Source organism: Colossoma macropomum, unplaced genomic scaffold (genome assembly GCF_904425465.1).
Source record: "Colossoma macropomum unplaced genomic scaffold, Colossoma_macropomum, whole genome shotgun sequence".
NCBI classification, from domain to species: Eukaryota; Metazoa; Chordata; class Actinopteri; order Characiformes; family Serrasalmidae; genus Colossoma; species Colossoma macropomum.
In genome coordinates, this window is record NW_023494790.1 from 35,973,530 (window position 1) to 35,996,283 (window position 22,754).

The 22,754-nt window shown below is 40.8% G+C and overlaps 1 protein-coding gene across 1 annotated transcript; it reads right to left on the minus strand.

The window, feature by feature from the left end:
• Nucleotides 1-516: 516 nt before the first annotated feature.
• Nucleotides 517-18,536, minus strand: rundc3ab (RUN domain containing 3Ab). Its single transcript, XM_036573223.1, has 11 exons — nucleotides 18,294-18,536; nucleotides 14,708-14,823; nucleotides 13,878-14,005; nucleotides 12,429-12,514; nucleotides 11,124-11,213; nucleotides 10,090-10,170; nucleotides 5,409-5,574; nucleotides 5,072-5,229; nucleotides 3,110-3,229; nucleotides 1,729-1,832; nucleotides 517-1,598 (listed from the first exon to the last, which is right to left on the minus strand). Exons 1-11 carry the CDS (start codon nucleotides 18,347-18,349, stop codon nucleotides 1,456-1,458), a joined length of 1,248 nt encoding a protein of 415 aa, XP_036429116.1. The 5' UTR covers nucleotides 18,350-18,536; the 3' UTR covers nucleotides 517-1,455.
• Nucleotides 18,537-22,754: the final 4,218 nt, after the last annotated feature.

Here is a 22,754-nt window from a genome sequence, read left to right on the forward strand (position 1 = left end):
ATACAGTATACTATGAAAGCATATACTGGTCTGTAAGAATGTACACAGACCGGCCACTTCACTGATGCCACCTCCTTGTTTCTACGCTCATTGTCCATTTTATCAGCTCCACTTACTATATAGGTGCACTTTGTAGTTCTGCAATTACAGACTGTAGTCCATCTGTTTCTCTGCATACTTTGTTAGCCTGTTCTTCAATTGGAGATGACGCTGTTGGCTGGATATTTCTAGTTCTCCATCCAGCAGCACTGAGACATTGAGGTGTTTAAAAACTCCAGCAGCACTGCTGTGTCTGATCCACTTGCACCAGCACAACATACACTAACACACCACCCAGACATCAGTGTCACTGCAGGGCTGAGAATGACCCACTGCCCAAATAATACCTGCTCTGTGGGGGTCCTGACCACTGATAACAGGGTGACAAAGTATGCAGAGAAACAGATGGACTACAGGCTGTAATAGTAGAACTATAAAGTGCACCTATATGGTCAGTGGAGCTGTTAAAATGGATAAAGAGTGTAGAAACAAAGAGGTATACTTAATGAAGTGGCCGGTCAGTGTTTATATATATATATATATGTATATATATTTCCCTCGTTTACATGGTTTACCATTGCCACCGCAATGGCTGTCTTTTGGCAGTTGACCTGTTGACATGGGGAGGGATCTGAAGAAAAGGAAAAGGCAGTACCGCAGCTGTCCCGTCTATTTGTATTACGGCTCTTGAGGTGATGGTGCAAGTGTACAGTAAAAAGTCGGGTCAGGCATGTGGATAGAACCCGGAACCTCCTTGTGCCTATGCTTGCATGCAGTTTTGACGGAGGAACCAAGTGAGGTTTTCTTGACGTTCTGAAGGTTCTGTCTTTTGGGTGACATGAAGGGAGTTGCTTAGGAGTACAGATGCTGACTGACCATTACGTGTCTGTATGTGTATGCCTGTGTGCATATAGTGTGTGTGCATCTGCATGACTGCGTTCTCATCAATTTCTTAAAGGGAAGTAACACAGTAGGTGCTGGTTGGCCAGGATTAGGTCAGTCAGTGCATAGTCTGCAGTCCAGGCAGCTGGAAGGAGCACAAGATGAGGGAAACTGGACAGCAAAGACATTCAGAGACGCACGCGGTGCACATTACAGCGACAAACAGCCACATCGGAGAAAGGCGATGCTGATCTGCCCGTCTGGAAATAAGGCAGGCATGACCCAACTGTTAGCTCATCTCACTACAAAATAGCCCCTGACCACTAGCCCTAAGCATCTACGAGCCATCAAACCCAATGTCAACTGTACTGCTGCTTTTAGTTTCTTCAAGCAGAGAGCAAAGACACTGAAAGAGGAGAAGACAGAGCAGATTTGGACATGTCACAAAATCAGGGTACGGTGCTTAGCCATAGTCTTTGGATGCCTTTGCTGATAGAATGTGTTAGTTGGTGAGAATGGACTCATTAGCACCCCCTAGCTGGGAGTGAGCGCAGGGCTGGGCTCGGCGCTAATGTTGACCAGGCACTCTGTGGACCTCAAGCTGGGCAGGGACTTGCAGCTGGGCAGCGAGGCCAAAGACCCACACAGGCCCAGCATGGAGGGAGTGTAGTCTTTATCTGTGTAAACGGGGAAAACAGAGGAGGAAAAGGGAATGAGTGGAGACTCATGAGGGATTTTTTGGAAGGAAAAGGCTGAAGAAATGTCTGTCAGCGTAAATCTGGGCTTGCAAGTCCAAACAGGTTTTACCTGCTGCACACCAAGGCCGACCGTTCTGCTTCCCCTCGGTCTTCTGGGAATCAGAGTCCAGGCTGATATGTGCTGAGAGAGGCTCGGGGCTGGGGAAGCTCCCCCTGTGGGTTTGCACAGAAAGCCGTATGTGTTCCACCATGTTCTGTATCTGCCATCCTGTATGTGTTCCACCATGTTCTGTATCTGCCATCCTGTATGTGTTCCACCATGTTCTATATCTGCCATCCTGTATGTGTTCCACCATGTTCTGTATCTGCCATCCTGTATGTGTTCCACCATGTTCTATATCTGCCATCCTGTATGTGTTCCACCATGTTCTATATCAACCATCCTGTATGTGTTCCACCATGTTCTATATCTGCCATCCTGTATGTGTTCCACCATGTTCTATATCTGCCATCCTGTATGTGTTCCACCATGTTCTGTATCTGCCATCCTGTATGTGTTCCACCATGTTCTATATCTGCCATCCTGTATGTGTTCCACCATGTTCTGTATCTGCCATCCTGTATGTGTTCCACCATGTTCTATATCTGCCATCCTGTATGTGTTCCACCATGTTTTATGTCTGCCATGCTGTATGTGTTCCACCATGTTCTATATCTGCCATCCTGTATGTGTTCCACCATGTTCTACATCTGCCATCCTGTATGTGTTCCACCATGTTCTGTATCTACCATCCTGTATGTGTTCCATGTTCTATATCTGCCATTCTGTATGTGTTCTACCATGTTCTATATCTACCATCCTGTATGTGTTCCACCATGTTCTATATCTGCCATCCTGTATGTGTTCCACCATGTTCTGTATCTACCATCCTGTATGCGTTCCACCATGTTCTACATCTGCCATCCTGTATGTGTTCCACCATGTTCTATATCTACCATCCCGTATGTGTTCCACCATGTTCTATATCTGCCATCCTGTATGCGTTCCACCATGTTCTATATCTACCATCCTGTATGTGTTCCACCATGTTCTATGTCTGCCATCATGTATGTGTTCCACCATATTCTATATCTACCATCCTGTATGTGTTCCACCATGTTCTATGTCTGCCATCATGTATGTGTTCCACCATGTTCTATGTCTGCCATCATGTATGTGTTCCACCATGTTCTATATCTACCATCCTGTATGTGTTCCACCATGTTCTGTATCTGCCATCCTGTATGCGTTCCACCATGTTCTACATCTACCATCCTGTATGTGTTCCACCATGTTCTACATCTACCATCCTGTATGTGTTCCACCATAATGAGAGTAACTAAGGCTCAAAAGGGGAGCCCATCCTCTAGACCACACCGGACAGTGGGAAGGTGGATAACTAGGTAACCTGAACATTACTAAATTTACAGGAGTGACCTTTCCGTCTCACCTGCGGTACAGTTTGCTGTCCTCCTGGTTGTTGTAGGTATGAAGCGATGGCCACTGGTTAACCAGAGGGATTGACATGTCCTTGGACAAAGGGTGGGATTCACCAGGAATCAGACGCGTCCTGAAATGTGAAGGCACACGCGTGAAGGAGTCATAATGTTGATAAGGTTGATACTGTGTGTAAAGGCTGCAAAATATTGGTCCTTATTCACTTTTGCTACATTGGCCATATGCCAACAAGCCTCTAACAAATCACTGAAAGTTCTGCTGTGTGCTGTGACCAAATCAATAATGTTCTGGGTGTTTGGATGAATTCACATTCAGATAATTCAACAAACATAATTTACTTTTTATTTTTTCTCAGTCCCCTTCCTAATTTAGGCCAAAGTCAACCCACTAACTAGGTCTCCCAAACACATAAAACCACTAACGCAATCAGGCGTAACATTATGACCTTGTTTCTACACTCATTGCCCATTTCATCAGCTCCACTTACTATATAGGTGCACTTTGTAGTTCTACAGTTACAGACTGTAGTCCATCTGTTTCTCTGATACTTTGTTAGCCCCCTTTTACCCTGTTCTTCAGTGGTCAGGACCCCCATGGACCCTCACAGAGCAGGCACTATTTGGGTGGTGGATCATTCTCAGCACTGCAGTAACACTGAGGTGGTGGTGTGTTGGTGTGTGTTGTGCTGGTCTGAGTGGATCAGACACAGCAGTGCTGCTTGAGTTTTAAACACCTCATTGTCACTGCTGGACTGAGAATAGTCCACCAACCAAAAATATCCAGCCAACAGTGTCCTGTGGACTAGAGGATGACCAACACAAACTGTGCAGCAGTAGATGAGCTATCATCTCTGACTTTACATCTACAAGGCGGACTGACAAGGTAGGAGTGTCTATTAGAGTGGACAGTGAGCAGACACAGTGTTTAAAAACTCCAGCAGCACTGCTGTGTCTGATCCACTCGTACCAGCACAGCACACACTAACACACCACCAACATGTCAGTTTTACTGCAGTACAGTCTGTAAACTGTAGACTACAGTCTGTAATTGCAGAACTACAAAGTGCACCTATATAGTAAGTGGAGCTGATAAAATGGACAACGAGTGTAGAAACAAGGAGGTGGCATCAGTGAAGTGGCCGGTCTGTGTACATTCTTACAGACCAGTATATGCTGTCATAGTATACTGTATGTTTGTCATCTGTCTGCCTTTTGATTGTAATGTTTGTCTCTTCATGGTAGCATCATTGTGTGTCAAGCCGGTCTGAACAAGGACACAGAGAGCAATGACGGAGGTCATATCCTATAAAAGCGCGATGTGCGAACGAAACTTGATGAGGTAGTTCTGCTTTTTTTTGTTTTCCTTCAACCCCTGTGTGAAGATGTAGAATTAAGTCCATATGCGTGAGTGGGAGCGAGTGTAGTGTTAGAGTCGTAATTCTTAGCATTTATTAATTTCCATATGTACTTACAGTTTTTAATTTATAATAAAAAGGCTGTTATTTATTAGGACCTGGGCAACTATGCTGTTCTTCATTCTAAACCGCAATAAAACTGCCTCTTTTATGCCCCAATAATGTTATGGTCATAATGTTATGCCTGATCGGTGTATGCTCCCAGTCATGGATGGCTGTGGCATCGCTGGGGATCGAACACCAAGGGTTTAATGACGTGTCTTCATTATATTGGAAGATAAAGCACTGTGCAAAAGTCTAATGCAGCCATGAAAATGTTTAAATCTATTCATCTTAGCAATAAGTGTGTTTTCTCTGAAAATAAAAAGAATAAATACAAATAAACATATAAAAGGGGACTGTAAATACTGAGCTTCCTCAGGGGTTTGGAAATAGTTGCCATACATAAAATCACAACGTGTTTTATATTTATGTATTTTTTTATGGACCGTATTTTTTGAACAAATAAAAATGTACATATGAGAGAGAGAGATTTCTCACAGCTGCTCCTGTAATTCCAGTATAATGCCTTCCAGCTCTCTCTTCTCCTGATGGCTCTGAAGCTGGAGCTCCTCCAGTCTGGAACTCAGCCGTTTATTCTCTGTCTCCAGATTCTTCAGCTGGGACTCCCGCAGACGCACCAGCTCTTCCAGATAACCCTACAAACACACAGAACAGTAAGATCACTGTACAAATTGATTCACCTGTGACTGAAACATATCTAATAGCGTGTAAAACCTCCATGAGCACGAATAACAGCTGTTATTTCATTTGGCATGGACTGGACATGGAGTGTGCTTACTGGTACCTAATTATCCAGACATGTGTATTTGCTGACCTTCTGGGCATTGACGATCTTGAACCTCTGCTCCATTCTGCGGCACTTGTTGCTCCAGCTCTCTTCATCCGTAACCAGAGGAATGTAGGGGTGCTCGGGGACACTGTCGTCGCTATTACTGCTGTCCACGCTGCGGCAGTCGTCGTCATCGCTCAGGTAGTCATAGCTGTACATCAAATAATGATGGAGTAAATGCTGAGGTCACAGCCATAGTTCAGCGAAAGCTCTTACTCCAAATGTAGAGGATCAGCCAAGACTTGTTTGCTGTCTGAAGTTTGCTTCTTTAGTTTTGCACCTGAGCTTCAAGGCTGTATCGAGTTGTTAAGTAAACTCCAAAGGACTTATGTGGTTTCTGATATATGGAGAGGAATTCCTGACAATTTGAAAAGCGCTTACTCCAGTGGAAAAACATGAAATGCAATGCACACACAACATGAATTTTCCATTGTCGTAGCAGAATAGGTGCCGGAATGAAAATCCTCTTTTACATTAAAGAACAAAAATGAAGAAGCTCTGCAGAGATCACAAAAAAGAAGCAAAGAGACAGGTGCTCCTGGGCATGGGAGCAGCAAACTCAGTTTCATAACACTTCCATGCTGTTGTTTTCATGTCACTACCTCTTTACTGAAAAACAATGAGGATTTTTTTTTAAAAACAAAAAGCTGAATTGGTGTCAGAATTGAGTGCACTCTGCCTTGAAATGTAATAAAAGCACTGCTATATTGCTTTCAACTGTGTAGTACTTAAAATAACATTAAATCAATGTAAAGCATCTTTTATTTTTCACTTTGGTGCATTTTCTGCATGTTACTATTGATGGAGATTTTGAATAAATATTCCCTTAATCAGTAATCAAATAGATTAGATGTTGTAATCAATATTAATTCTCTCACAAAGGCTCGGCGTTAGTCTGTCTGCATAGAAGATTCTAGACACTGGAAAGCCCCTGGGTTCACAGAGAGGCCTGTGTGTACTTACTGACCCAGCGAAGAGAGGGGCAAGTTGACCTTGAAAGGTAGAGCAGACTGGTAAAAACCTGTTGAAGCCAGTTTTGAGGAGGGAGCTCATCATGCGATGGCCAAATTGATAGACAAAGAGATGCACCTATTAGAGAATGAGCTAATATCAAAATTTGAGAAGTAAGGCAGGGGGATATCAAACTACCCCAGATAAATGGTATATAAACTGTTGTTTGGAACACTGTTTGTGCAGTTGGATCTCTCTCTGTGCCGCCTGATGCTGAAATAAAGAAGAAGCCTTTTTCCCTCTTCCACAAACTCAGCGTCTGAAGACTCTTTCCTTTTTGACATCTTTTGAGAACTTAGACTTAAAACAGTTATTAGTGAAAGTGTTTAGCCAGTATTAAAAGATTTCTTTTTATTCATAATATTATGTTGGAGGCCTGGGGTTGAAGGGGACAGCCCGTGGTCCCGACACTATGTAAATGCAATCTCATGCAGGCATTGCATTTCAGTTTCAGTTGCATTTCAACGAGGCAAATTCATTTGAAATAGAAACAGGAGGTCAAGCAACGTGAAAACAGTGTAATAGAGGTTTTGCTTTTCATTTTGGCCCTTACTCTGCACGTCACCTGTGGAGAAGTAATGTTGTCTGCAATTTATTTCACTGCACTGTTATGACTGCATTTCAATGAGTAATATCTGTTTAAAGCGCCACACAGTGGAAAGCAATACATTCGTGTCTTTGTTACATTTCAAATGGGATTGTATTCAATTCTGACACCAATTCAGCATTTTGTTTTTAAAATGCAAATCCTCATGCATCTCACTAAAGAGGTAAAGCGATGTGAAAACAATATACAGAGGGTTAGGTTTTCATTTTGGGACATGTTCTGCATGTCACTATGGAAAAGTAATGTGCTGTGTGCATTGCATTTAATGTTTTGCCACTGTAGTGACTGCTTTTCAATTTGGCATGAATTCCACTCAAAACTGATACTGCGTAACACACTTATCTATTAAAAGCATTAGCTAAAGGCAAAAAACAGCATTACGTTTATGCATTTGTCCATTTTTATAAACCCACATGTGCTATGATTCTGCTATGGATCCAAATCCCACATAAAGCTCTGACTCTGCGGGGATAGAGAAGATGGAGGGATCTAATGACACAACATCAGATTATAATGCAATCATGAACAACATGCAGTCGTTTGCGGAAGTAAACAAATCCCGTTCTTTTGACTCTGAGCTTAAACCACAGCAAGATCAGATAACAGCACATTTGAAACAACATAGAGCAGCTAGTTGTGGAGATACTGACACTAGCAGCTTTTAAATTGTCCTTCCTGTGGGCTTCAGGCTGGCTGGCAAACTGTATAAGAAAACAGATGGGCTACAGTCTGTAAATGTAGACCTTCATTACTGCGCAAAAGTCTGAGACCACCTTTTCATTGACTTAATATCCGGTCAGGACTTCTATTCAGTGTTTATTGTGTCCACTCTTTACCTTTATTACAGCTTCCATTCTTTTCAGGAGACACACTACCAGCTTCTCAAAGAAATCTGCAGACACACCTCCAAAGTTCAGTCTTCCAAGCTGGTTGCATTTTCTGCTTCTCACAATCCAATAAATTCCGATTTCAAATTTAGACGCATTAGTCCATTAAACCTCCACATTGCAGAGATCCAGTTTCAGTGTTCTAGTGCAAATCTTCTTGGTTCTGTTTCCTTTTCTCAGTAGCCATGTTTACATCAGCCTGATAATCTGTTAATAATCTGACTAATAGCTCAATCGGGATAGAATACGTCCATATAAACACCTCAATCAGAATAGACTAGTCTGATCGAGGCCATTTGGAATACAATTTCTATCCAACTGAGGTGGGTAATCCTGTAAATAATCCATTAAATAGAAGAATAATATCCGTGTAAACGCCTGTATCTGATTACATTCCCTATCGGAAAGTTTAAGTACGTTCTGATCATGTTCGTCGCGTCATAGTGAAAGTTTATAACGTTCAGCATGGCGGAGCAGAAACTGGTCTGCAGAGGAGACGAAGTTTATGCTCTGATCTTTAAAAGACGGCGGTGGGACGGACGTCCAGCTTATGTGTCTCAGAACACGACGTCTTCCTCTCGGCCTTCTTTAATAAGGACATGTGAAGGACGTTTTCCTGAGTCTGACATCATTTTAAAGAAATTAAAAACACAAGCACTGCTCACTGCTGCTCATCTCACACTGACTGGACTCACGTGATGTTGGTTGTCATGGTAACGTCTACACTAAGTGGTTCTCTACGTATGTGCGTCATTCTGGATCTGATTACTTGTAGTGAGCATGTAAACAGAGATTTTCCAGCAGACTGAATGTATTCAATCGGATTGGCAAAATTCTTTGCATGTAAACACAGCCACTGAGGGGTTCTTGACAGCTACACATAGCTGTGTTGTCTTCTCACAGTAGATGGATGGATATGGATCTGAATCAAGAGTGGAACTTGATTTTCTCCTCTCTCTCAATCTGATGGGGACAGTTTTGGTGGTCAGCCAGATCTTGCAGGTAGTTGTTAGGAGCCCCATTTTCTCTGTAGCTTTTAGTTATTTTTAAAAGTTTTGAAAACTTCACTTACTTTCCCCCTTCCTTATGGAAACTGATTATCTTACATCCAGTGGTGGACGAAGTACACAAACCATGTACTTGAGTTAAAGTAGAGATACCCAAGGTAAAATATTACTCCAGTAAAAGTAGAAGTTCCTCCCTTTAGACCTCCACTTGAGTAAAAGTACAAAAGTATTTGCCTTCAAATGTACTTAAGTATCGAAAGTAAAAGCACAAAAAGATTAATTACGACTCTAATGTACTATTATGTTTTGTGTAACAAGACTCGCTTCATTAACTTATTTAGGTGAAAATACTCCAGTGTCACTCTTGGTAAACCAGTCTTTTAATAGAATGACATTAATTAGTGACACTGATGTCTATTACAATTATCATAAGCACAAAACACTGAAGGTAAACAGTTTCCATCAGGTAGAACTGAGTGGCTCTGAAATAACTTTTTACAAACAAGCAAAGTTTCAGTTTAAGATTTATTTGCAACTTAGTTACAAGTTTAAATTTAATAAAAACTAAACTGCATCTGTAGGTCTCTGTTCATAAACATAAACTAGCCAAAATAAATTTACTATAAAATGAAATATTGTTTGTATAAATTCAGAAAAAAGACTCATCAGTCACAACTGCATATGTGTACATATTTCTATATTGTGGTCTATTTACACAAAGTTAGGTTAGTTCATCATTTATGTAAGATATTTGACTTTGAAATGTAGTGGAGTGAAAGTAAAAAGTCACCCAAAATAGAAATACTTCAGTAAAGTACAGATACACAAAAAACTACTTAAGTACAGCAATGAATTACATTTACTTAGTTACTGTCCACCACTGCTTACATCTAATCTCCTTAGAAATCTGAAAAGTGAAGCACTTATACTTCATGGATGCTTCAACTAGAAATAAATTAAATAAATGATGGGTGGTCTCGGACATTCGCACGGTGATGTACATAATGGACCTATAATGTAGGTGGAGCTCATAAAGTGGCCAGGATTAACGCCTGACTGTAAGATCTATCCTGCACTCTCATGTGTATTATCAATGAAAGGTGAATGGAAGAGAGTGTAAGTTTGAGAATTAAGGGTTACAGTGAGAATCTTACCTTTGTGTGAACTTTAGGTACGGAGTATAGTCAATCACAGCCTCGGATTTACCGTCCAGAGCCTCTCCTTTCAGACAGAAACTGAGAGAACACAAAACACCAGTCAGAGTCTCACCAAACTTCAGTCCACCTCTATATAATCCTACTAAACCTCTGTTTTCATCCACAGTCTGTCTCCTCAGATTAACCTTTCATTAAACTGTTCCTACAATGTGCCCATATTATAGATTTATTTTTTTTACACTGTTTGTGGACATACTTCATTTTTACATGACTATTGTCCAAGTTTATCCTCTAGAATTAAACAGACTGTATTGCTGCTGTGCATATACAACTGGTATATACAAACGACCTGGGTGTTCTGACTGGGCAGTGACATCACAGCCATGATGAATTCAAAACTATCTGTACGGTATAGGGGTGCCCATACTTTTGTGGTTTGAGATCTACTTTTTCCATAAAATAAAATAAACTGCCTCGTCCTTTTTTTTAATGCACTTCAGTGGCCTATGTTGATTGATACTGGCGCTGCACAAACTGGCTATCGATAAATGAAAACTTTCTAGATTGCTAGAGAGGCAAACTCACAGCAGTGCTTCAGGCCGCCTGTGGCATAGCTATGGCAACAAGCAGTACATTAAAGATACAGTGGCTACATTTTGCGTCAGTCAATCATGTTGACCTGTCTGCCACCAGAAGCAAGAAACTGTTGAAATTTGATAACCTGTCTAAATGAGGCGCGATCTACCAACGTGCACTGTAAGTTCGACTGGTCGATCGTGATCGATGTATTGGGCACCTCTGGTCTTGTAGCTCAGATTCTACATACATCAGTATGGACTGGGGAGCTTTAACAATGTTTACATACTATATTTTTTAACAAATATTGAGTTTCCAAGATATGGGCCTTTTCAAATAGGACTACACACAATAAGAGTTCCCAGTTATTAGTACATAAACAGCACACCCAGTAAGAAGCTTCGTTACTTTCCCGCCCCCCCAGTGCTCCTATTCTTTCTCTTTTCTCCTCTCACCTGAAGTCGATTGCTCCGAGTCCTATCAGCATACCAGTCAGCACAGAGGCTTCTTCTCTTAACATGATGGCACCTTCATCATAGAACCTCCTGCACACACACAAAACCACACACAAACTCTGATTCTCTTGATTAGAATCCTCTACCTTGTAGATCAACACTGCGAGAGACTCTGGCCCAGGGGTCGGCAACATGCAGCTCCGGAGCTGCATGCGGCTCTTTTACTGTCCTGTTGTGGCTCCACAGCAGAATCAGATTTGTAGGTAAAAATAAAATAATCCTCCTTTACAGTAAAATAAAGTTCTGCTGATCGTTCAACACAGTTTAACAATAAATGATCTTAAACTCTGGAGTTAATGTAGAACTGCTAATTCACCCTTTAACCCTGAAGATCAGCGCCGACTGTTGGTCACCATAGCAACACAGACAACAATCTTGCCTAACTTGTAGCTAACGAAAAGGCAAAGAGAGAGATTTAAGACGAACATCGATCATTTGGACACGAATTGTCTTATTTGTGTTTATAATCACTCCAGCTGGTTTCCTGATATGTTTAATCTGCAACGAGAAACTGCCAAACATGAAAAAGTTGAGAAGCTGAAGTCGCTTCTCATTCGCCAGCTTCTCGTTGAATTTTCCTGTACTGCCTTAATTGGTGCAGCAGATACATTCTGGCGCCTTAGGTACCATTTAAGGTGGAACAGGAAAATTTGAACAAGAAGCTGGCGAATGAGAAGCGACTTCAGTCTTGTACAAAGTTGAACATTGAGAGACATTTTACAAGAAACTGTTCTACTTTTGAGGAAAAGTTTCCTGCTGGAGATGCGAGAAAAGTGGCTATAGCTGAGCTAAAGCTTAAAGCAGAGCAAAGTCAGTCTGTGTTTTGTTTATATTATGTTTTTAGCCTATATTAGCACATCAGCACATCCTTAAATAATTTACAGCCAAGATGGTAAAATGGATATAAAATGTTGGCTCTCAAGGTGGTTTGGTTTTTGTTGAATGGACAAAGTGGCTCATTTGGGTTGCTGACCCCTGCATTAGTACAAAGAAACTGAATCTGTGAAAGTCTCCTGGAAAAGTCTCCTGGAAAGATAAAGTCTGGACACACTAAATACACAAGCACACAAGACTGTACGTTGGAGCTCAAATTGCTGCAACATACAGACAAGGATCAAATATGTACTTGTGCTATGTTCTCTAAGTAAACTCAGAGCTAGCTTGGGGCTGTCTGGTTAACCCAATGGAAATTGGGCACGATTTCATATGTGTGCGGTTTTCGGTGTGCTGTCTTTAAGCTCCAACCTCGTGGTGCGGCTGTCTCTCAATGCCGTTGCGATATATTCGGACAGACGCTTCTCCATCAGCGCCACTCTTATCCAAGCTCTGCCCTGCACACACAGAGACATGATGGTGATACAACAACAATGTTAATTCTAATGTAATAATCAGCCAAGTACATTTGCATAAATGAAGATACACAGTTTGTCTTCAGAATAGTACAGAATACAGATAAAAGGTAGTAATACTGTTTAAGCAACATAATAATTTTCCTAACTTGGTATGCTTACAATGAACCAACAGGCACACTTTTCATAGCCTATGATCAGAGCCGGAGTGGGTAATCGGGACAGGTGGGAGAATTCCCAGTGGGCTGGTAGCATTTTGGGCCCATTACTGTGACCTAATGTTTTAACTCACACATATAAGCAGAAGAACCCTCAGACAAACGATACAGGCTACATCCGAGTGTCTTTCTGTAGTAATGTAGGGGTTAAACCAGCGGCCCTCGCCTCAAGTGGTACAGCCCTGGAGTCTATATATCATAAAGGATAAAACATGCCATAACTTTTGCACAGGGCACATTTGATGTTTTATTTTTCCCTGAATGTTACATTCAGCACATAAACTGTAATTTTGGATTAAAATGTGCAGGAGTGTGTTCTCTGTAGAAGTTGTCACTTATTTTTACTTAGAACATCCACAGAGCATGCCGTTTGACCTGGGCCGCCCAAACTTTTGCACAGAACCGTAACTATGCAATTCAATATGTAATTACATTCAAATACCATATCGAAACAATAGCAGACGCCGTAGGGTTGTGACCACTACTTCAGCTGTATTTATGTCATTTGAGAATATCGCTGCAGTCAGAACAAAACCTTGTATCTCCAAAATGGTAACTTTACAGGAGAAGGAAAAAACATACGTTACTTTTAATGGAAGTCAATGGAACCAGACTCTTTTGCAAGCAATTTTGGGCTGTTTCTTTTGGTCCATTCATCATGAAATTTACATACAATGTAAAGCACAACAGGCTCTTTCAAATGATGTCAAAAAATGAAAAACGTCAAAAATGGAGATAGAAGGTTTTGTTCCGACAGCAGCGATATATGCCTTCTTTAAATAAACCTTAAAAGAATAATTCCTTGGTCACTGGAATGATGCTAAATAGTGAATTATTTCAAATTTTTCAAATATTCTCTCTTACATTGTAACAGGGGATAGAGAGATATTATCATATATATTTTCACCACGTAAAGGTTTTGGATAATTTTTCACAATTTTTTTTTAAAAGGCTGCCTAATTTATGTTTTTGGGCTCTTGGAAAGGGTATGCACACGTTTTATTATTCAATTATGTATTATATATTCTATTATTTGGACTTAAAAACTCCGACTACCAATCAAAATAACCACTAGATTACTTGATTACTAATATAAACAAAATTAAGATGCTAGTCTGCGACCCCACCTTTGCTCTAGACGAGTTAATGTTCTCCATGTTCTCGATGCTGCTGATGCAGTTGTTCTGGAGTTTGCTGCAGGCCAGACGAATGAAGTCCCAGAAACTACGCTGGCCATCGAACCAGCTGCCTGAACCTGTCAGAGAAAGAAACATAAAAAACACACAAAATATTTAATAATGTAAGAAAAGAAGCAACTATTTATTTATGAGGCTACAGCAGAGTACAGTGCTTTTCCTACAGTAGTACATTTTTAATAAAGATGGTGTTTCAAGGGTTCTTTAGTGAAGAAAATGGTTCTATAGAGAAGGGCTCTTTGCATCATGAAAGTGTTCTTCAGATTGATGGAGAATGTGCTGCATATGGTTCTATGCAGAACCTTTTTGAAAAGGGTATTCTATATAGCAACCAAAAAGGTTCTTCTATTGATACGAGGTCAAGCTTGTAACAATAGAAAAACCCTTTTGGGTGCTTTTCAAAAAGGTTCTATATAGAACCATCTATAGCACATTTTCCATCAGTCTGAGAACGCTTTCATGATGCAAAGAACTCTTTAATCATGCAAAGGGTTCTTTGAGTGTTCAAGGTTCTATATAGAACCACTTCCTTTATGAAAAAAATGTTGGAGCACCATCTTTTTTAAGTATGTAGTCAAACAGTTGGGTCTGATTTCTAGATATTATCCATAATGTGAAAGACAGTTTGATGTAAATGCTTAAATATTTTCCATAGTTTCAATATTAAAAAATGGATAAATTAGTTTTAAAATGGTCTGTTCAAACATCTGAGTGGGGGTTTATGCAAACAGACTGTTCCTTTTCGAGCAGAAGCTCTTCACCTTTAAAGCGGTGGCTGAGGATGTGTTCGAGGATTGCGGCAAAGTTGATGAACTCCTCAGATGAGTCATCTATAGGTTCGGCCGTGTACTTCTCCAGCAGCGTCTTCACCGAAAACCTGACACACAAATGGTGCATCAATTTCACAACTGGTCAAAACTCCAGCAAGTATCGCGACCCCTCCAAACGGACTCTGAACTAATCCAATTCGGCATGCTTTTCTTATGGTCTACAGAGATAACTGCGTGAAAAAATAATCAATTTTCATAGACGGTGACATTATTATGCCATTATATGGTCAAACTGCTTGTAGGTATAACAGTATAACAGTGTAATAGTGAGCCTGACTGTCTTTAAGTGGTAGGAAATGCAAATAATCTTTCCTGTGCTGTTGTGTTTGCCTCAACTCCAGGCCTGTGGGGGGGTGGTGGGCGGTGGGGCTCAAGAAGAAAAAGGCCAACCTGAAGGTGAATGAATGTGAAAGAGTCTTTCCCCAGGGAGCTACCATTTTAATGTTTCTGCTAGAGCAGGAAATAGAACCCCAATCTCAAGCATACAGAACTAGTTATCCACTAGGTTAGTTATCCACTAGGCTGTTGAACTAAGGAGAGTTATAACCCTCTATAAGCATCTCTTATTAGGGCTGAATGATTTTGGCAAAATATTTAATGGTGATTTTTCCATCCAATATTGCAATTACGATTTAAATTGCAATCGTTTATAATTGAGATATAAGATGAGGTAAGGGCATTTTTTGCCTCAGGGTGGCGCTGTAGCAAACTGGTTCACCATGTTGATCCTTCATAGCCAAGCAACTGTAACTATGCCCAACATACCTCTGAAAAATTATAATATGCTGCCCAATTTCCCAGTAGTTTGGTAGAAAGAGTGAATTCTGACTCCTTTTTCAAACCAAAGACAAAAGAGAAAATCTCAATATTAAACGAGAGTATTTCCAAAAGAAAACTGTTAAACCAAACATTTTGTTGCCATTGCAGATGGCATTAGTGCTGCTCTAGTGATGAGTGGGCAACCAAGCAACACTGGAGAAGCCAGCCAACATGGGTCCCCCCCCAAATGCCAGAGGGTATTTCTCACACTGATTAAAGGTTCCGTTATTTGCACATAAGCACCATCTAGACTGGCACTAAAGTGTGAACAGGCCTGTTACTAGACTTGCTTATGTGACACTGTATGACATGGTGTTACCTGTAAACTAAATTCAGGCTTCAAGATGCCTGTTTTAGCTATTTGATGTCCATTCTTTCATTCCATGTCCACTCTTCCCTGAGCTTTTAAAGAACAGTGTTGGTGAAGGCATATGATGCCCTAAATGTAACTAAAGCCCAGCAGTGAGGAGCTGAACTTTACCCTCCTCTGCTGTCACTGCAGACTGGCAGGGTCGCCTACAGAGCAGCGCTGGTAGCTGTTAATGAAGTGATGCTCTTTTTATTTGAGGGTCCCGTTTCAGAGGGAAGATTTCAACCACCACAACTTGTAACTCAGTTCACTTGAAAACAAGGGGTAGGGGTTAAAATAAGAAATGGGATTGGGCCTAAGTCTGTAAAGGACGAGAGCACAGTTTCAGGTAAATGACTGTGAATGGCCGGCTGAATCAGTACACGAGCAGTCAGTCCCCTGAGGACATCAGTCATCTCAAATCCAGTAATGGAGACCGAGAGTCCACCACAGAACACGATAGAGACAGAGCGCTAAGTCATGGTTCAAACAATGGTGATTTCAATAGCCAATATCCAGGACCAGCAGCATACAGAGCAAGTGACATCACCATCTGTTGTTCTGTGGGCAACAATGTCCCCTTCAGCAGCTGGCCAGTCCGTCCCAAACAGGACAATAACAGCCCACATGTAAGATGGGCCTTCAAAAAGACTTCACAGAAGGGCCAAAGCCAGTAAAAAGCTTGTGATGGTCTCTGAACATCAGTCCAGAGGTGGGCAGTGTAGTATAAGACTATGTTCAAGCGCTCCAGTTAAACAGTGACTCAAGTAGAAGTAGAGTTGAGTTGGCTATAGAGCTGCAGTGGAAAATCCAGAGTCTACCAGCATAAGAGCTTGAAGTGGAACTCCACCAATTTTTCAAAATTTCTGCATATTTGAATGGTTATGATGTAAACAAAGTCATGATTGGTTTGGTGTGAAATGCTCTGTTCTAGAGAAACTTACAGAGTCAGAACTGTTCACAGTGGTGGTGATAGGAACCAGATGTCCACCTCTAAAAGCTCCCTCACCGAGAGTTACTACATGAAATGGTTATGAATTCACTGCCTGATGACTGAAACATTGTTTTATGATAGATTTGTGGTAAAGTTTTGCCCTAAGACGTATTCATGATGGAAGGATACATGAGGGGTGTTTGAAGGCAAAAGAGTCCCCAGAAAACACTGTGTCCACTCCATGTCCACTCTATTAGACACTCCTGTCATGTCGGTCCACAAAGTCAGTGACGATAGCTCATCTGCTGCTGCACAGTTTGTGTTGGTCATCCTCTAGTCCTTCATCAGTGGTCAGAGGACACTGTTGGCTGGGTATTTTTGGTTGGTGGACAATTCTCAGTCCAGCAGCACTGCTGTGTCTTATCCACTCAAACCATCACAACACACGCTAACACACCACCACCACGTCAGAGTCACTGCAGTGCTGAGAATGATCCACGACCCAAATAAAACCTGCTCTGTGGTGGTCTTGTGGGGTCCTGACCATTGAAACACAGGGTAACAACGTATGCAGAGAAACACATGGCCTACAGTCTGTAACTGTAGGACTACAAAGTGCTCCTATGTGGTCAGTGGAGCTGATATAATGGACAAAGAGTGTAAATACAAGCAGGTGGCTTTAATGTTATGGCTGATCAGTGCTATTCTTAATCCTAATGAATCGTTAAAAACACAAACAAGATGATTTTTTTAGAGTTTCAAAACAAAATAGTCTAAAAATGACCATAAAAGTCACCACAGTATCATGACTTCCTATATCTCAGCTGCCAACTCCCAAAGGCTAACCGACCGTTGCTGCTCGTCCTTGCCCAGAGAAGGTTGTCGTCATAGTAACGACATCATCCGGGCAACGGTTTCCCCCACTCGTATTCGGACAAGGCCCGCCTTTCATGTTCAACGATTGGCTGGCTGCTCCTAATGGTGTGATTTGATTTGCTAACACTGTTCGCGAGTCTGAACGACTAGCCAATGTAAACGTACAAGAGGCGGGACCCTCCGGAAAAAGGGTGGGTTAAGAAAAAACACTAACGCCCTATCGCAATAACGGTGACAGAACAAGCCTGACACGGCCTTTCTCTACATTTCAGCCAAACATGTGAATCTAATTCTGCCATGTACGCAATAAAAGGTATCAACTTGTGTTCAATCACAAAAAAACAAGATACAACCAATACGCCATTGATGATGACATTATTGTCTTCGAGGCTGAAGTTGGCTTCCTATTCGAATTTCCCGTTCCACCTTAAATGTTGCAGCAGAACGTAACTGCTGCACCAGTTAAGGTGGAACATAGAAAGGATGGTCGTTTCCACATTTTCTGCTATTCAAAGACAAAACAAGGCAGACTGACCCACCTGCAGACGGTGAGGAGGTTCCTTCTCTCCACCGCCGCGCTCCTCTTCGCCTCCATTTCTCACCACAAACACACAAGCACACACACACACACACACTACATACACACACACTCACTACACACACACATCACACAGTCGCTCCAAATCAAGCGGACATCTGCAAATCCGGCATCATTGAGCTCCTAAGATAAATAAAAACCTCTACTGTACGTCTGAAAGCTGATGTCCAGCTCTCCGCTCCTGATTGGCTGTCTGTCTTTATTGGGGTTCCTCTCGGCCCCGCCCAGGCGGTGATGTCACGATGACCTCATCATTCGTCGTCTTTCTCATTAATAGCCAGTCAGCAGAAATCTATTGGAATGGATTACATCACTTACAATGGTTAAAGGTAAGAAGAGCAGTACTTTCCTCAAAGAGCGGGAGCTTTGCAGCATATTTTGAATCTCTCAATGTCTGGTTATCATTATGATATGACTTTAAAAAAAAACAACATTTTTTTATTGTTATTTTTATTCAAATTTTTAATTACTTTTTATTTTTTTAAATTATGCGTTTATTTATTTATTTAATTGTATTTTAGTTTGTGTTATTTTAGATTATTTTGTTACTGATTATTCAGCCATTTAGTGTAGTAGTGATGTGTGTTGTAATGATGAATAACAATAGATAATAATAGTTACGAATAACAGCATCAAAATCGACTCAAAACAGTCTCTCAAAATAAGGCTTGGTCTCTTCCTTGTAAGTGTTTTTTCATTAATAATAAAATCAGAGAAGTACACTTAAAGTCCTGCATAACATTTATATAATCTTTTCAAATTTCCAAATGTAGAACAAAGTTGTTCATTTTACACAAAAATCCAGAAAAAATGGACAAAATATTTTTTGAATGTTACTGTTCTAAAGAATTTTAAAGAGATTATCCAAATATTTTTCAGATAAATCTGGACACACACACACACACACACACACACATCTTCTAAGCCGCTTATCCTTCTGGGTCACAGGGGGAGCTGGAGCCCACCCCAGCAGTCATTGGGTGGAAGGCAGGATACACCCCCACCAGTCCATCGCAGGGCAGACAGACAGATAGACATATACATTCACACACACACTCACACTCAGGGGCAATCTAGCATGTCCAATTGGGCTGACTGCATGTCTTTGGACTGTGGGAGGAAACCGGAGCAATCTGGATACAGTGTAAATGTAAAACTTAAAAGACGATTATTGGTTTTAACTGTAGTGTATTTAATTGTAGTGTAATTACCATAAAAGAAATAATAATTTGAAAAAAATCAGCGCTGGCAGGAGCACAGCTCAGGGTCTGTTTTCTGAGGAACCTCAATGCCACCTAATGGTGAAACACTTGCATTGCAGTCTGACAGTAAGTGAAAAGGGCACAATTTGCATCAGTGCAATGAAACTTGGTCATATGGGAACATGCCTTCATAGCTGGTGATAAGTGTGGGGTAGTGTAGAGTAGCATTGCCCAAAGCTGATTTACTTGATTAAGCACTCTAGAAATTCACCCTCACCCCACCAACAAACATACTAAGCATGCGCCAATATGGGAATTATGGGCCGGTTCTGATGCTCTGATATTTTTCATGTACATTTCTGCCAATGATGATATATAAACATTCATAAATTATAGAATTTGAGACTATTTGGATTAGCATTAGAGAAATTTGTTTCAATGTTAATATTAATATTTATTTATGCAGTTATTTCTATAGAGGCCTTCTGGAAGTCCTACATACACCACAGACTGTGAATGTAAGCTGTAGGCTAAACAGCTTTCATGGACATTTGAGGCTTGTAAAAAAGCATTCTGTAATTGTATTGGAAGATTATAACAGATTTTAACATATATTGTACCTTGTATGTATCTTTCAGTAAAGAGTCCTGGCTTTTGTGCACCTTTGGCTTGTGTTCACAGACAGTGACGTATCTAGAACTTCCTGAAGGCCTGGAGTGACATTTTTTCCCCACAAAGTTGGTCCCATTCATGATAAATCAAAAGATAATTGGTTGATTCTACTATCAGTTCATAACTATGCCGACAGTAAATCTAAAGCATAAGGCCTTTTTTGCAGCACCTGAAGTCCTACCCAATAGGAGAACTCGCTTGGCTGTATATACCTAAATACCGAAAACAATCCATATTGGACATTTCTTTATTGTTTCCAACCAGAATATAATGCAAATAGGAATATTACTATAATACTCAGAGTTGAAATACAAGCATGATGATTCTAATAAATAAAATGAACTAAACATTACAGACATATATGTTTAATTCTTAGAAATCATCAGGCCCTCTGTGAAGGCTTAGAAGGACTGAGGTAAAGGTAGCAACTCTGTTAACATAAGTAACACAATTGCTACTTTTCCATTAAGAGAATAAGCTGTATGACGGATCATGCCGCCTAACTGCTCTGTATTGGGTGCATGTGTGCATAAAGTAGACTGAGACAGACTCTGTGTGACAGACTCTGGTCTAGATCTGAAACTGTTGTGTGAAATTCCTGATTGCAGTGAGAGGACGTTACGGGCAGAGCGGCGGAACAAAGGAAGAGATGTTCTAAGATGAAAGAAGGCTGTCATCTATTAGCGAGAGGATCTGTGGGAAAAATGACAAAAAAGCTTTGCCTAAATTCTTCTTTTCCTCAATTATTCCAGTTGAAATTGTCTTTCGAAAATGCTGCGAAGGCTGAACAGGCCCCCAAAATGAAACGCACCACTTACATTTGAATTGATGGAGCCACACCGGTCAGTGAAGAAACAGACAGTCATTAGCATTTTCTGCTAATAAAAAGACCACGTATTAAGTGAAAGCAAGAAGGTCTAAAGAAGAAAACCATGATCTTTAGACTGATGTCACTCTAAACTCCTCATCTTCACAGACACGGTCAACTCTGGAATGGAAGAAAACACTAGACAAACGGATGAGAAAAACCCCCCCTCTTGCCCCAGCCAGTCAGTTGTGTCATGCTAGCCCTGCGGCGTCAGGCAAATATTTAGCCAAGCTCACCATGCCTACTGCATGGGCACTTGAAGGAAGCATGGCACCATGGAACACTCTTTATAGTTTAAGCAATAAGCTCTGAAGAAGAAGAAGAAGGAGCATGTGTGAAGAGAAAGACTGTAGTAGTCAGCAATTTGACGCTTTGACGCTCTGCTTTGTTAGCCCACCATTGCTAACAGTCAGAGGAACCAGAAAGCGTTTGGAGGTTCTGTGATTTCTCACATTATTGCGGAAGTGAGAAGTAGATTAGTACATAATGGAACCTGGGCCTGGTTGTACAAAACATCTTCAGTGAAGGAAACGTAAGAGGGTTTCACAAAAGACTTTAAACTCTTTCAAATGTTTTCGCTTATACATTATATATAGCTTATATTGCTTAAACTCCTGATCATATTCACAGATTCCAGTGACTTCTTTTCCTCACAAACGTGGTTCAACCGATTGGAAATCAAAATGTGACTCTTTGATTCCACTGTCAGCTCGTAATTATACTGGTAGACCAGTAAAAGAATAGAGTATTGTAAAAGAATTTTCCTGTTCCACCTTAAATGTAACCGCTGCATCATTTAAGGTGGAACGGGAAAATTAAAAACAAAAAGCTGACTTCAGCCTCGTAAAAACTCGAACGTTGAGGGGCTTTTAAAGAGTAGAAACTATTCTACTTTTGCGGAAAAGTTTCCTGCTGGAGATGGGAGAAAAGTTGAGCTAAAGCTTAAAGCAGAGCAAAGTAAGTCTGCGTTTTCATTTTTTTTTAGTCTACACTAGTACATTAACACATACTGAGACATATTTACAGCCAAGATAAAATGGACATAAATGTTGTGCCTCCCAAGGTGGTGTGACTTTTGTTGAAAGGACAAAATGTCCCTTCTTAACATTTGGGTTGCCGACCTCTGGCCTAATCGATGATAGAGCTCGCTTGGCTGTATCTACCAAGATACTGTGGGAAAAAAACTCTGACTGAACACTTTTCCTTTTGTTTTCAACCAAAACGTAACAATAAAATAAGAGCGGCTGCACTCCTGTAATAGCCTGGTGGGAAATCACGGCAAACTCTGGTAAAGAATGATACAATTTAAATTGTCGCTGTCAGTACATTAAAACTGCCCTTTACATTGTGTGTAAATTTCATGGTGAATAGACCAATAGAAGTACGTCTTCTTACATTAAATATAAATAATATTTTGCCATCTCTTGTAAAATTGCCATTTTGGAGATGCAGGATTTTGTTACATTTTGTTTTTCTGCCCTTGGTTCTTTGTGCCATATAGTCTATGGTTCTATACAGCATGAAAAAGGGTTCAAGCTTGACATTGTGACAATAAAAGGACCCTTTTTGGTGCTAAACAGAACCATATACAGCATATTTACCATCATCTGAAGGACCATTTCACCATGCAATGAACCATTTAGGCATGAAGTGGTTCTAT